Below are 13,513 nucleotides of genomic sequence, written 5' to 3'. Positions count from 1 at the left end.
CAAAGAAATAGAAGCAAGCAATAATGAGATGCGGTTTTCATTAATTCGATTAGGAAAATAATTTTAAAAATCTGACAGTACTCACACAAGCTAGAGTTCAAAGGTCACCACAACACATCCACTCACACTGAGAACAGGTGGTGTCTCAGGGCTCATGGTAGCACTTGCTGCCATTTCAGTGCACCTCAAATGGGCTGCACCAAGGCGCTCTCTCCCTCCTACCATAAGCCCCACCCCCACCCATCTATGGGAGAAAAATATAACCACCAAAAAAAAAAAAATCACATTGAAAAAAAGTTTATTTAAAAAAGTTCTAGCAGCAAGAACAGTAACAAAACAAAAGGAGAGACGGACAAACAAAACAAGAAGGAGGTTGTGTCCTATGGGACTTGTCTCCATTCTTTAATCTAGTTCTTTATACCGAGCAAACATGACTCTTCGCACAGCATCTCGGTAAGTCTCGTTGGACTGTCTCTTGCTGGTTCTTCCCGGAGCCCCCACACTGGGCCCCCTCATCCGGCCTTCAGTCTGTAACACAAAGACAAACAATGAAGTGGGCTCTATCAATTAATAAGCCTCAGGGCTGGCCTTTGATTACAAAGCATTTCTGGACCAGTAAGAATCAGGATTTCGGGGAATTTTTTAGAATGTTTAATTAGTAAACAAAACCCAAGATGAATAAGGAGGGTAGTGACATCATGACTTCAGGATACAGGATTTAATAATACCAGACATATGAGAAGCCAGTCTCCTCTAGTTGGCATTTTCAGAGGGGGACCAAGCCAACACAAAATGGGCCTTGTTCCCTCTTACCACCTTTGCTCTCTTTTCTTCCCGAAATAAGTGAGGCAGAGCCCTTCATGAGAACCAGGACTAACCTCACGCTCCTCAGATGTTAGCCATTTTAGCTCCTCTGATGATGATGCCTCTCAGAGATGCTTTTGTACCTTTTATTGCAGGTTCCCTGGTTCTTGTCACCAAATGATTCGTCAGTCTCAAACTGCCTGATTCCCATACTGCCCCATCTCTTACTCCACGGAAGAGTAAGATGAGCCCCATTTCCACTTCTTTCTCCCTTTCCCACTGGCAACCAAAATTACAAAGGGCCCAGAATGCCTAGCTATCATCCAATAATCAAGACTGATGGGCTCCTTCAGCTCCTGTGTCCTTCATTGGCAGTGGAGAAAGCCCAGCTAAACGGCAAAGACACAGCTCTGAGCCACAGAGTGAGAGAAAGTTAAGTATATTCCAGGTTCACGCCACCCCCAAAAGATGGAAACCATTTCACCTCCTCTGCTGAAGCCAATCCGGGATGGCCATACCCGAGGCCCGCCCCCTTCCTCCAGCCAGCGGCCTGCTGGACACAGCCTCCTTTGTTGCTACTGTCGATTCCTTCTTTACCAACAGGTTTGCGATCACTGCGAAAGGAGCAGATGTACTTACATACCATCACTTTCAAAGTGACCTATTTGTGAGCCTAATAAAAACCTCTGTCCTCTTGATTCACATTTGCTTCCTCTTAAGTATATTAGGCAATATTTCTGAGTACCTGCTATCTATGCAATAGGCTTTTGTCCTGGGGATACAGAGATGCCCAAGACCCAACCCTGTTCACGGGGAAGGACATGAGAAGGATAATATGTCCATAGATGCCTATAACACAGTGAAGAGCTCAGCCATGGATGTGGCACCAGGGGACATCTCCTATGGAAATACATCAGAGAAGACAAACTCTGAAGGAGCTTCACCAAAAATGATGAATTCCAACAAGAGGGCACATCTGAACTGACAAAAAGCATGAGAAGAAAGGAGGCCACAAATAAGAAGTGAAAGAATACAATTTGTCCAGGAGAGGAATGGTAGGAACTGACAAAACGCTTCCTGGGCCAGACTGAAAAGCCTTGAAACATCATGCTAAATCATGACTCTGGGCTTCATCCTTTAGGCAAAAACAAAAACAAAAACCCTGGACTCCAGACCTCCCTCTAAGCAAGGTATGCCTTCACAAAAAGGCAAGTTTTAGGAGATTTCTGTTCACAAAGATGATTTTGGTGCCAGGGTAGAGAGTACACTAGACGTTGAAGAAGAGAGACTGAGAGTAAGGAGTCCAATTTGGAGGTAAGCTAGAAAGGGGGAAAAGCTTAATTAGGGATGTGGCCAGTAATGATACAGGGCATAAAGGAGGAAGACTGGGTCAGACCAGGCAGGCCATGATGCAGTGATGTCACTACTCTGAAAGAGGAACACACAGCAGGTTTAGCAGGACTGGACCTGAGTATGATATGGAATATAATACTGAGTAATTGTTTAGAGTGAGGAGCCTAAGAGGTCTCCAAAAGGATATTCCCAGGAGGTAAGTGGAAATAGTGATTTTGGGCTCAGAAAACCAAACTGCCTTAGAATGGAGTCATAGGGACCCATTAGCTTGTTAGTGATGGTTGTGGCCTTGAGTCTAGGTAAAGAGGGTGGAGCAGCAAGAATTAAACAGCATTGAGGGCAGAGTCCTGGAGAATATCTGGAGCTGCCCAGAAAACCATGAAAAGCAGGGGAGAAGACTAAGAAGGAAGGGAACCAGTAGAATGTGGTATGATGGGTGCCAAGAATACAGAAAGGTGTCTTTCTGCACCCAGCCCAGCTCACTCAGGGCTAAGGTGTCCTTCTTCCTCCTGAATGACTCCTTCACCTCTGGCTTAGCCCAGTATATTTCAAATTGCAGAGAATGACCTAGTGGGATGTTACATTGATTAAGCGGTCCTTCCTTAGCACTTCTTAAGAATGCAAACAGGGGCACCTGGCTCAGTCAGTTGAGTGTCTGGCTCTTGTTTGGCTCAAGTCATGATCTCAGGGTCCTGGGATAAAGCCCCATGTCAGGCTCCACGCTCAGTAGGGAGTCTGTTCGAGATTCTCTCTCTCTCCCTCTGCCCCTCCCCCTGCTCACGTGTGTGCGCACTCTCACTCTCTTTCTCTCTCAAAATAAATAAATCAATCTTTTTAAAAAGTCACTCATCCTTAAAAAAAAAAAAAAAAAGAATGCAAACAGAAAAGGCTAGAATAAAAATACCAGAGTTTATCGCACACACTAGGGAAGTATTTTTCATGAAGATTTCTTTTTCAGGTACTTACACACACATGATTATTGGGCCATGATTAAAAAATAATCTCTTACTGTGGGCAGTGAGCAAATAAGTCAGAATGCCACAATCCCAGACCCCATCAACCCTCCTTTGGGGCCTTTCTCCATCAATGATCTCCCCCATCCCCACAGGCATAAGTTACCCTGGCTACTAGCTGCTCTTTTGCTTAGCCCAACATAAAGACCTGTTTGAGTCTCATCAGATCAACACCCTCCTTAGAATCATTTCATAACGTCCCACTGCCCCAAGACAAAGTCTTAGCATGGTGTTCAAGGAGTATGAACTTCCTGAGCTGGCCTCCATCAAGCTACTTACAATTTCTCAAATGCATCATATGACTTCCATCTCTCTCATCCACAGCGTATGCCATTTCCTCCAAATGAAATGCCCTCCCATTCTCCACTGGAATTCTGCCTGCCTTATGAGACACAGCATCACCTAAACCTTCCTTATTCTGTGTTCAGATAGTCAAGGACAATATATGTCTTGTCCACCTGAGTATTCCTTGCACTTAGTGCAGTACCTAGACACGATGGGTTATCAACAAATTCTATCTAACTCTGCTGGGCTCACGACTCTCAACTACCCGACTGGAAATAAGCACAGGAATCTAGAGATCATATAGGTCTATCAGCAACCAACCACTCATTCAGCACCTATGTGTGAGGATGGAGGTTCCCTAGAGAAAAAGCCTGAGAGAGTGACATTCTTATCAGGTCCATAGGAGGTACAGCATTACTGATGAGGAGAGAAAGAGTTCCCAACCATGGCCACTCCAGCCCTGGCTTTGAGCAGCTAAATAGCCATCCAAACTTCCATGCAAACACACATATTCCGAGTAAAGCTGGGTGGTCAGAGGTTGGAGTGAACCTCATGTTCAAGGAGTTCAGAAAGAACCTGCTCCTGCTGACTTCAGTTATCCCTGAGAGAGAAAAAAGCATCACAGCTGGAGAAGATGGTTTTACCATTCGGCCTTGAGGCCTAGGCTGAATGAAAAGTTCCTGGCTTACCTGTCAGTTTCCCTGGAGTATTTAATTCGTTTCCTTTCTGGAGAGTCAAAAGATTGGAGCTTTTCCCTGCGATCACTTCCTCTTTCTTTAAACCTTCCCTGTTGGTAAGCAGAATAACAGATCTGAGATTTCCACTTAAGGGAGTTGAGTGGTGGGGAAGTTTCACTTTATTCCTTATATTCCTTCTAAAGTGAAGGGAGTTCAACTATTAACGCCTGGAATCTTTTGCTCCTTCACATACTCTTCTTGAGAAAGCAGTGGCTTCTCTGGTAAATTTGAGAAGAATGAGCTGGTGGGCTTGTCTCACAGCTGTGTTTACCTCTTCTGAGGAGGAGGTGCTCTCCAGTAGACCTCCATGGGAAGATTCCTACCCATCACATATGACCTGGCCCGGGCAGTGAAGCTTGTGGCTATGTAAGTGAGTCTGCCTAATTATGTAATCTAGGTAGCAAGTCCAACACTAAACTACTTCTACTAACTCAGCCTCTGACAGTAAAAGATGGTATTTCAGCAGCCCTATCCGACACTCCTTCATTGATTTTAAAAGCTGGGCAGGAAAGAAAAATGCTATTTATTTGACCTGTTTGGAGACCTTGAACTAGCACCACCTTTAAAATATATGTATCAGGGCGCCTGGGTGGCTCAGTTGGTTAAGCGACTGCCTTTGGCTCAGGTCATGATCCCAGGGTCCTGAGATCGAGTCCCACATCAGGCTCCCCCTGCTCTGCGGGGAGCCTGCTTCTCCCTCTGCCTCTGCCTGCCACTCCCCCTGCTTGTGCTCTCTCTCTATGTCAAATAAATAAATAAAATCTTAAAAAAAAATATATATATATCAATTTTATTAAGGTATAATTTATAAATAATGAAGTGTACCCATTATAATGTAGTTTGATGAGTTTTGATAAATGTATACACCATCTTTTAGGGCCTCTTCATTCTCTGTCTTCAGCACAGCCTACAAATTCCACACCAGAAAGTAAAAAGGGTTGGGGTCAAGGGAGTTAACAGGTTCATCAAAACTTACCTCCTGTTCTCTCCTTTCCAGATAGGCTAGCTCCTGCTCAGACTGTTTTATCTTCCGATGGATTTCCAGGTTTTGCTGAGAAGAGAGAAAGTTCTATGAGTAACAGGTCTAGAAAAAGTGGTCTTAGAAAATGCCTCTAGGCCTTTCCCAACAGCTGTTTTAGGGCTGTGGCTTCTTTCACTGACCACCTCTCCTGAGTGATCACTGTATCCTACAATCAACAGTTCCTAACTAGACTGGCTTTAGGCTCACCAATGGGAACCCAAGTTGTTATGCTGGCTTGTCACGCAGATTAGTTACATGGTGTGGCACAAGAGAGCCCTTCATTCTACTTCCCGAATGTAGAAAACAGGGGCACCTGGGTGGCTCAGTCAGTTAAGTGTCTGACTCTTGATTTCAGCTCAGGTCATCTCAGGGTCGTGAGATCAAGCCCCGAGTCGGGCTCTGTGCTCAGCAGGGAGTCTGCTTGAAATTCTCTCCCTTTCCCCCCTCCTGCCCCCACACCCCACTCTCTCAGATAAATAAAACTTTTTTAAAAATGTAGAAAACACAAAACTGGTTTATAGGTCTTTATCTAAAGTAAAAATTATGAGAGAGGGGAATCTGAGCACACCAGTGAAGAAAACTTAATGCCCACATGCTCTTCCTACCACTACCACTACCATCCACCATTCTCAGACACTATTCACTCTTTCAAGCCCCCAGAAAAACATGAAAAGGAGAACCCAAGGTCCTTAAAGAACAAAAAGACTGCTCTGAGAGTCCTGTATTCCTTAAGGGTCCCACACTTCTCAAGCATGGCTCTCCTACACAATACCCTCAAGCATATATTAAGAAACTTAAGGGGTCCAGAACAGCTCTTGTATGGACAGGGGATTCTTTGCACTGGATCACTACAAGGAAAGGAAAAAGTACCATAGTCCACTTTCCACTGTCCCAGGGTCAGTTCAATTTGTGGATTCACCAGATTTCTGGCTCCTCTTTCCTGATATTAGCCATTTATTAGCATTTTCATCAGACAGCTGAAATCTACTATTATTATTTTTAAAGATTTTATTTATTTATTTGAGAGAGAGAGAGACAGCGAGAGAGGGAACATAAGCAGAGGGAGTGGGAGAGGAAGAAGCAGGCTTCCCGTGGAGCAGGGAGCCCAACGCAGGGCTCGATCCCAGGATGCTGGGATCATGACCTGAACTGAAGGCAGACGCTTAACAACTGAGCCACCCAGGCGCCCCTCTATTATTATTTTTTTAATTTTATATATCCTTTTGTTTTATTTATTTATTTATTTTTTAAATTAAGCTCTATACCCAATGTGGAGCTTGAACTCACAACCCCAAGATCAAGAGTCACATGCTCTACCAACTGGGCCAACCAGGCGCCCCCCAAAGAGCTGATATTTCAATGTGTCAGCCTCATGACTCAGAATTCCAGGTCAAAGGGACTTGGGAGGTAATCTGTTGCAGGGATTGTCAGGAACTTCTCAGACCCCTAAAAACTTTGCAGAGCCTCCACAGAGGCAGGGGCGAGAAGAGGTGTGCCTATTACCAAAAGCAGAGCTTCTCAGCTTTTAGCTACATTAAGACTTTAGATTTTATATTGAAGGAAAGTCTAAATCCCATCTCCTCACCGGCTCTAGCAACATCTGCTAGAGAAGGAGTGTGAAATAAATCACCCTATACTGGGAACATGAGTCTATCTAGGGGTTTTATTCGTCCAGTATTCCACTCTTTGGTCAGTACATGTGAACGGGAAGACTGCAGGGGAGGACCAGCGTGTGTCAGTTTAACACTCCAACAATAGATGTTGTGCCGCGGCTTATAGCGGCGACTCACCACAGGAAGGGATGGCAGAATGTGACCCACCTTTGGGAAAACTGCACAGTATCAGAACTAGACAGAACCAGAGGAAGCCACCAAATATCACAGAAGAGAAGAGGCTTATCTGAGGTCCACTTGTTAGGTTAATGGAAGAGCTCTGATGAGAAACTCAGCAAATAAGTTTCCTACTTGGTGACGCCCTCCTCTCCTGTCTTTAGCATGGCCACCGTGTCTGGTGCCCCAGACCCCAGCCATGCTGCCTGCCTTGGGTCTACATTCCAAGGTTTTTGAAGGTGGGCACAGCCTTAATGCAAAGCGACTCATGACAAAAGGTGGAGGAACAATTCACTTTGAAATCGGACTGTAATGCACGATGGTAAGAGTCCAGAGTTTGAAAGGTCAGGGCCCCTTCCCCATACCTTGTGCAGGTCTGAGAGCTGCTGGTGTTTGATCAGAACTTCTTTGTTGGGAAACTGCCTTCTGCAGAGCAGACAAGCCAGTTTATTCCAGTCAGTGAGTTTATCTTCTTCGTTCTCCTTCTTGGTCAGCTCCTCCCTCTGTGAGGGCTGCGCTGTTCGGGGCTGTGGAGGAGGGGCCTGTTCCTCCTCTTCTTCTTCCTCATAGTCACTGTCTCCTCCATATTCACCCAGGAGGCCAATGAGTGGGTTTACCACCTTAGGCTGGAAGGAGAAGGCCAAAGATTAACACTAACCTCAACCTATATTGTGGGGCCTGTTTTCTGGATATTCCAGTATGGCATCTCATTTCTTCTCTTTCAGTTTGAAAAATGAACTGGGCTCAAAATAGGCCCGCTGACCACACTGCTCATTTCCCACAAAGAAGCAACATGGTTCAAGCTTGACTTTTCTCCTGGATTGTTGAGATAAACCAGAAAGATTCCCTTAGACGTGACTCTAGCAACAGAACAGTGAAGATAAAAAAGGGAAAGGGGAACTGACAAAGAGGTAGGGAGAGTTAAAAAGTTACAAGTTACAAAGAGGAAGAGATAGCAGCAACCCCTCAAGTTACTGTAACCCATGGAGAAAAAGGAAAGATAAACTTTATTAAGGCTACAGTAAGCCCTACAGCAAAAGGGATTTAGGAGGTGGATTAAAAGCAAACGAAGAATAAGCTCTCAGGTAGACATTCAGCTCCTGAGTGAGGCAAAGGCAAAGGCATGGTTAGGACTGAGGCTACAATGAACTAAACTAGTAATGTGACACAGGCAGAGTATTTATCAATAGTTCATAGGAACCGTGAAATAATGATGCATGGTCATTGGCTTGTGATCAATCGAAATAAAAAATAAAGCATGATCACTACTGCTACATATTACATTTAATCAGAATCACCTGTGATTGCAGGAGACCATCACTTTAATGCATCTAAAAAATGGGTACCTATTTTAGCATTGTTGACTGTGGCCAGACAGGTAAACTGTAAAAACAACCATGCACGCACTCCACATCTGAGCTTCTTACACAGCACCGAAAGGCAGGAAAAATCAGAGCCAGGAAAATGGGTCTCTTAGAAGAGAAGGATTAACAAAAACAAGATTATAACTTAAAAAGGCCCAGACATTCCCTTGTCTGATGGGAATGGTGCAGGGTACAAAGAAAGAAGACAGAAAGTTGCCTTGATTCTCCAGTTATATCCCTATTAGCAGGCAGGAACATTTATCTCATGCTCATACTCAAGAAAAGTCCTTGTTTGGGAGGTAGAACAAAAGGACCAACACCAAAGTGAAGCATCAGCCTTTGAACTTCCCTTCCCATTCAGAACCAGAACCAGCCCCAGCCCCAGCCCCAGTCCCGGGCCTTGGCTTAGCCTTACTGGTGGAGGACTTTCTTCCTTCTTCACAGTGGGAGGCAGGGGCTTCTTAAAGACGTCCTCTGGGGGGGCTGTCCCCTCACTGGCATTTTCCTGAAACTGATTAAACCCGTAATTCTTACATGATACTCATAAAAGCTGGGTTAAGAACCCTGTTGAAATTAATCAGATTTTCCAAAACTCCTAATCTGTGAAATATCTGTAATGCTGCCATAATGATTTCAAAAATAAAAAGCCTTTGAAAACATAACATTCAGTATATACTGAGTGATCGCTATATGTCAGGCAACAGATAGGACATTTATATGCATTACTGTCCTCAGCCTTTACTACAACCCTCCCAGATAGGCATTAATACCCTCATTTTACAAATGACTGGGAATATGGTTGGAAAGAAAAGTGGCAAAAGCTGAATCCAAATATTAAGCCAGCAGAACTCTAAAGTCTAAGTTCTCAGAAACACACACATATTTTCTCTCTCTCTGAATCTCTAGATAAACAACTAGCAGTATTAGAAGGGGAAACAGACAAGTTATAAATTGAGCCACAAGCAAATTCATCCATTTTCACTAATGCATAATTGGTGCCAGGGCAAATCAATGTAATTCTTTGGAAAATAATTTGGCTTTATGTCAGGAGATACCAAAATATTCAACATCTTCCATTTTGAAAGTTCATCCTAAGGAAGTAATTTAGAAGGAGAAATAAAATGCTGAATGATGCACACTACAACAGAATAAGACTAGAAAGAAAAGACCAATAATGCAGGATTGATGAAAATAAGGGTACAGTTTTACTGTGAGTTTTTACCATACAGGCATTAAAATAATAGAGAGTATTATAAAACCATGGAAAAACTACTTAAGATCAAATATAAACAGAGCAGAGAATACAGAATGGTAACCTCTGCTACAATTACACCTACAGAAACATGTATACAGAGTCAAGCACTGAAGAGGGGGCGTAGGAAAGTGAAACTGTGCGGAGCCCAGGTGTTAGGGTTTGAGCTGAGTCACTTTGTTCTACCATCCACAGTTTTTGCATTTGTGAAAGAGTTACCACCAGCTGTAAGAGGCAAGGGGATTGCCTGCTTTTTGGTAACTTGACACCTCAACCCTAGATCTCCTCTATGACTCTTTTATTTGAATCTGTAATTGTCTGGTAAAGAGCAGATTTACAAGTTCTCTTACCCTTGTTACTCCTCGGTCTTTTTTCTCCTTGCCATCTCTTTTAGATGCTTCCTTCTTGCTACTTGACTTTCCTTGACTGGTGGACTTCTTTTCCTTGATCTCTTCTTCTTCAGGTGACCCAGGGTCCTGGGGCACATAGACTTCTTGCTGCAATACAGTTACAAACTGTTAAGTCTACAGAATATCTCACTTTCCCAGTTAATTCTAGGTCTAAGGAACAAGTTCCCTTCTGGGAGAAAGAACAGCTCTCTCCCTCACAAGCCTAAGAAGAGACCACATCAAACAATCTTGAAACCCACTCCAGGGGCCAGGACACATCCAGACCACTCACTGTCCATTTTTCCAAGAGCAGCACTATTCTTACCTATAATGCCATATAGGTAACAGTTAACACAAAGGTCACCATCTTTAAATCCTGAATGAACACAACTCAATAAATACAACTCAATATAAGATGTGGACTTTAAAAAACACCAGACTAGACATGAGATACAGACAGTATAACAGCAGCTGCCAGGAATGGAGAAATATTTAAACTTCCATAAGTTTTAAACTTTTCTACTTTTCATGTAATGAGCAACCAAAAAATCCAGGGAATAAAATCTTCAAAGTAATAAATTATAGGTACTTTTCTCAAAAGAATCATTGATAAAGTAAACAAACCAAAAACTCACCTGGGTGTTGGGGTCATAATAAGTTCCTGCCAAAGGGTCATAATAGTAGCCAGTAGCAGAATCATATATGTAGCAGTCAGATGATGCTAGTGGGAATAAAACCAGAGCCAATGTTAGTCCCTGTCCAGTGAAGCCCTGGCTGGGGACTCACTGAGAACAACCCAGGAATGGGGCTGGCCAACCCAAACAGGTGCAGAACCTGTAGATGGTGCTCTCTCTGAATGTGCATCCCCAGTCAACAGTATCTCTTGCTAACTTTGTGACCACAAAGATTTCAATTAATGAGTAGTCAAGCCACAAAGAGCAATAGAAATAAAACAAGTGACTTACACTGTTGTCCTTGTCGATTTGTATCTGAAGCCCAGTCTGAATTTCTGCCTCCTCCTCTCCTATCTCGGAAATACTTTTTACCCTATCACAGAAAGGCTAGTTAAAATTATGGAACTTCTGATAGCTCTTAACCTTAACAGTCACCCACTGAAGAAAATTCAAGATCACTCTTTCAGTCACTTGAGGATTTTGACAGAGCACTCCCCAACTGCTGAAGCCTACCTGATAGTAGTGCATGTGGTCAGAATGGTCCCCAGAATCATTTCTGCAACAAATAATACAACACATCTTGAGTCTGCTACAAAAAGCCACTTGAGGATTGCCTAACCCTACAGATTTGCCAAGAAACTAACTTTCCCCCATTTTGGAGGGAAAGAAACCAACCCAGAGCAAGCAGGGCTGGCAGTACAGAGATTTCTACAAAGCTAATGCTGAAGCAAAACAGCAAACGAGTTGAGGGTGCTAGAGCAAGATCTGCCCCATTCTTGCAAGCCTGCCTCTCTGATGCAGCCATTTCCCAGTTACCACTCCTGGGTCAAGGTAAGTATAGGAGTAAAGAGGAATTAGACTTCCCAGTACCATGGAGGCATGACCAGGGTCAGAGGAATGGGGAGTCAGGACAGCATTTTCTTAGGATTCTGAGGCGCAAGGATGTATCGAGATTTCTGCACATCCAAGACGGTATCATCATTTGGAACCCAAAGATACCAGGCAGTGAAGAGGGAAGGCACTTAAGTACCTAGTGCTGCTATTTAAGGAAAAACCAAACAAAAACAACAAAAAAAGACAACTAAAGTCAGAATAAGGCAAGCTTCATAAAAAGAAAACATGCACACTACCTGAAGAAATCCACATCGGAAGGTACCATGTCTTACCATCTCTACCTTTCAGAGTTGCCTCCCAAAAACTTGAGTAGGGGAATCACAAAGGAGCCCCACTCTTCTGCCTTACCTTCGTTTTCCAGTGGCCAAGTTTACAGCTACCATCTTCCCATCAATACTAAATGGTGGATCAAGGTTCTGCAAGATCTTCACTACACGAAGAGCTTCCTGGGAAACCAAAGACACATTGCAGCACAAAGAGAGAAAAGGCCATGTCCTTTGAAAGAGAACTGAACGTGGATTTTCTTCTCAAAAGAAAAATTTACTGAACATTATGTTCTGGTTGTAATTATAATAGTAAGAGCACCCTGGCAAAAACAGGCAACTCTTGATGAAGGGTTCATCAGAATAGTGATCATAGTAAACATCAGTTTCTGGTATTAATATCAGAAATCCAAATTCTCTTCTTTTAGGCTGCAACTCTCATTGCATCAGATCCAGTTTACAAAGTCCCTTGTGACTTCTGAGCATGAAATCTAAAAAATACCAACAAGGGGTGCCTGGGTGGCTCAGTTGGTTAAGCATCTGCCTTCAGCTCAGATTATGATCCCAGGGTCCTGGGATCAAGCCCAGCATCAGGCTCCCTGCTCAGTGGGGAGTCTGCTTCTCCCTCTCCCTCTGCCCCTCTCCCAGCTCGTGCTCTTTCTCTCTCAAATAAATAAAATCTTAAAAAAGAAAAATACCAATGATTTTCATTATTACTTTCCTGTTACCTCCATAGAAAAGGGCCCCACAACTAAAAATTCAAGCCACAAGAATCTCTTAAACAACATTTTAAGGAAAAAGAGGAAATGTCCTGTTACCATCAAATATAAAACCATCTATGGCTGAGCAAAACAAATTTAAGAAACTAGAAAATTTGCTAAATCTTGCAAGGTTCGGTACACAGATTCTTCACAAGTAACTAAGTTCTCATGTTATTTTATTTATTTATTTATTTATTTAAAAAAAAAAAAATTTTTTTTTAAATTTATTTATTCATGAGAGTCAGAGAGAGAGAGAGGGAGAGGCAGAGGCAGAGGGAGAAGCAGGCTCCCCGCCTAGCAGGGAGCCCGATGCGGGACTCCATCCCAGGACCCCGGGATCATGACCTGAGCCGAAGGCAGACGCTTAACCATCTGAGCCACCCAGGCGCCCCTAAGTTCTCATGTTATTTTAATTGGACATTGTAAATGCCAAAAGACAAAACCAAATCTAGAAAAATGCTCAGAATTCTAACTTTCAAAGGCAGTCCCTTCCTCTGAATGAGCATTAAACCCAAAGGAAAGAACAAGAGGGTTTTGATACCAGGTAGCACATGAGAATTCCAATGATAAGGAAGTCCTTCAAACCTTCTTCAGGTTTCTATAGCCAGCTGTCCCTTGGCCATTCCAAGGCAGAGGAAACTTACCGCATGGGAGTCGAGGTCAATAAAGCCGTAAGTGTGGCCCATGGGGCCAGTTCTGTTCTTGATGATACGGACATTGGCAGTAGTAAGGCGGACGTAGGGTTCCAGCACTTCCACTATGACCTCAGGTGGAGTGGAACGATAGATGCGCTTTAGCATAATTGCTGAACAAACCACATAGAAATGGGAGGAGCAAGGAAAGAGAGAAAGGTTAATTTCCAAAGCCCTCAGAG

General features: G+C 43.4%; 1 protein-coding gene across 4 annotated transcripts in view; it reads right to left on the bottom strand.

Annotated features, from left to right (window-relative positions):
- Window positions 1-281: 281 nt before the first annotated feature.
- Window positions 282-13,513, bottom strand: part of RBM6 (RNA binding motif protein 6) — a 106,445-nt gene continuing 93,213 nt past the window's right edge. For all 4 annotated transcript variants that reach the window (XM_032411318.1, XM_032411317.1, XM_032411319.1 and 1 more), the window contains 12 exons: window positions 13,284-13,444; window positions 11,964-12,061; window positions 11,235-11,277; window positions 11,013-11,094; window positions 10,683-10,768; window positions 10,009-10,155; window positions 8,822-8,917; window positions 7,408-7,668; window positions 5,169-5,243; window positions 4,145-4,242; window positions 1,289-1,418; window positions 282-528 (listed from right to left, as the gene is read on the bottom strand). In XM_032411318.1, coding sequence (XP_032267209.1) covers window positions 403-528; window positions 1,289-1,418; window positions 4,145-4,242; window positions 5,169-5,243; window positions 7,408-7,668; window positions 8,822-8,917; window positions 10,009-10,155; window positions 10,683-10,768; window positions 11,013-11,094; window positions 11,235-11,277; window positions 11,964-12,061; window positions 13,284-13,444 — 1,403 coding nt within the window. In that variant the 3' untranslated portion in view covers window positions 282-402. The remainder of the gene's footprint in view (window positions 529-1,288; window positions 1,419-4,144; window positions 4,243-5,168; window positions 5,244-7,407; window positions 7,669-8,821; window positions 8,918-10,008; window positions 10,156-10,682; window positions 10,769-11,012; window positions 11,095-11,234; window positions 11,278-11,963; window positions 12,062-13,283; window positions 13,445-13,513) is intronic.

This window comes from Phoca vitulina, unplaced genomic scaffold (assembly GCF_004348235.1).
Source record: "Phoca vitulina isolate PV1807 unplaced genomic scaffold, GSC_HSeal_1.0 scaffold13, whole genome shotgun sequence".
In the NCBI taxonomy this organism is placed as follows: domain Eukaryota; kingdom Metazoa; phylum Chordata; class Mammalia; order Carnivora; family Phocidae; genus Phoca; species Phoca vitulina.
This window is presented reverse-complemented; position numbering and strand designations above follow the sequence as displayed.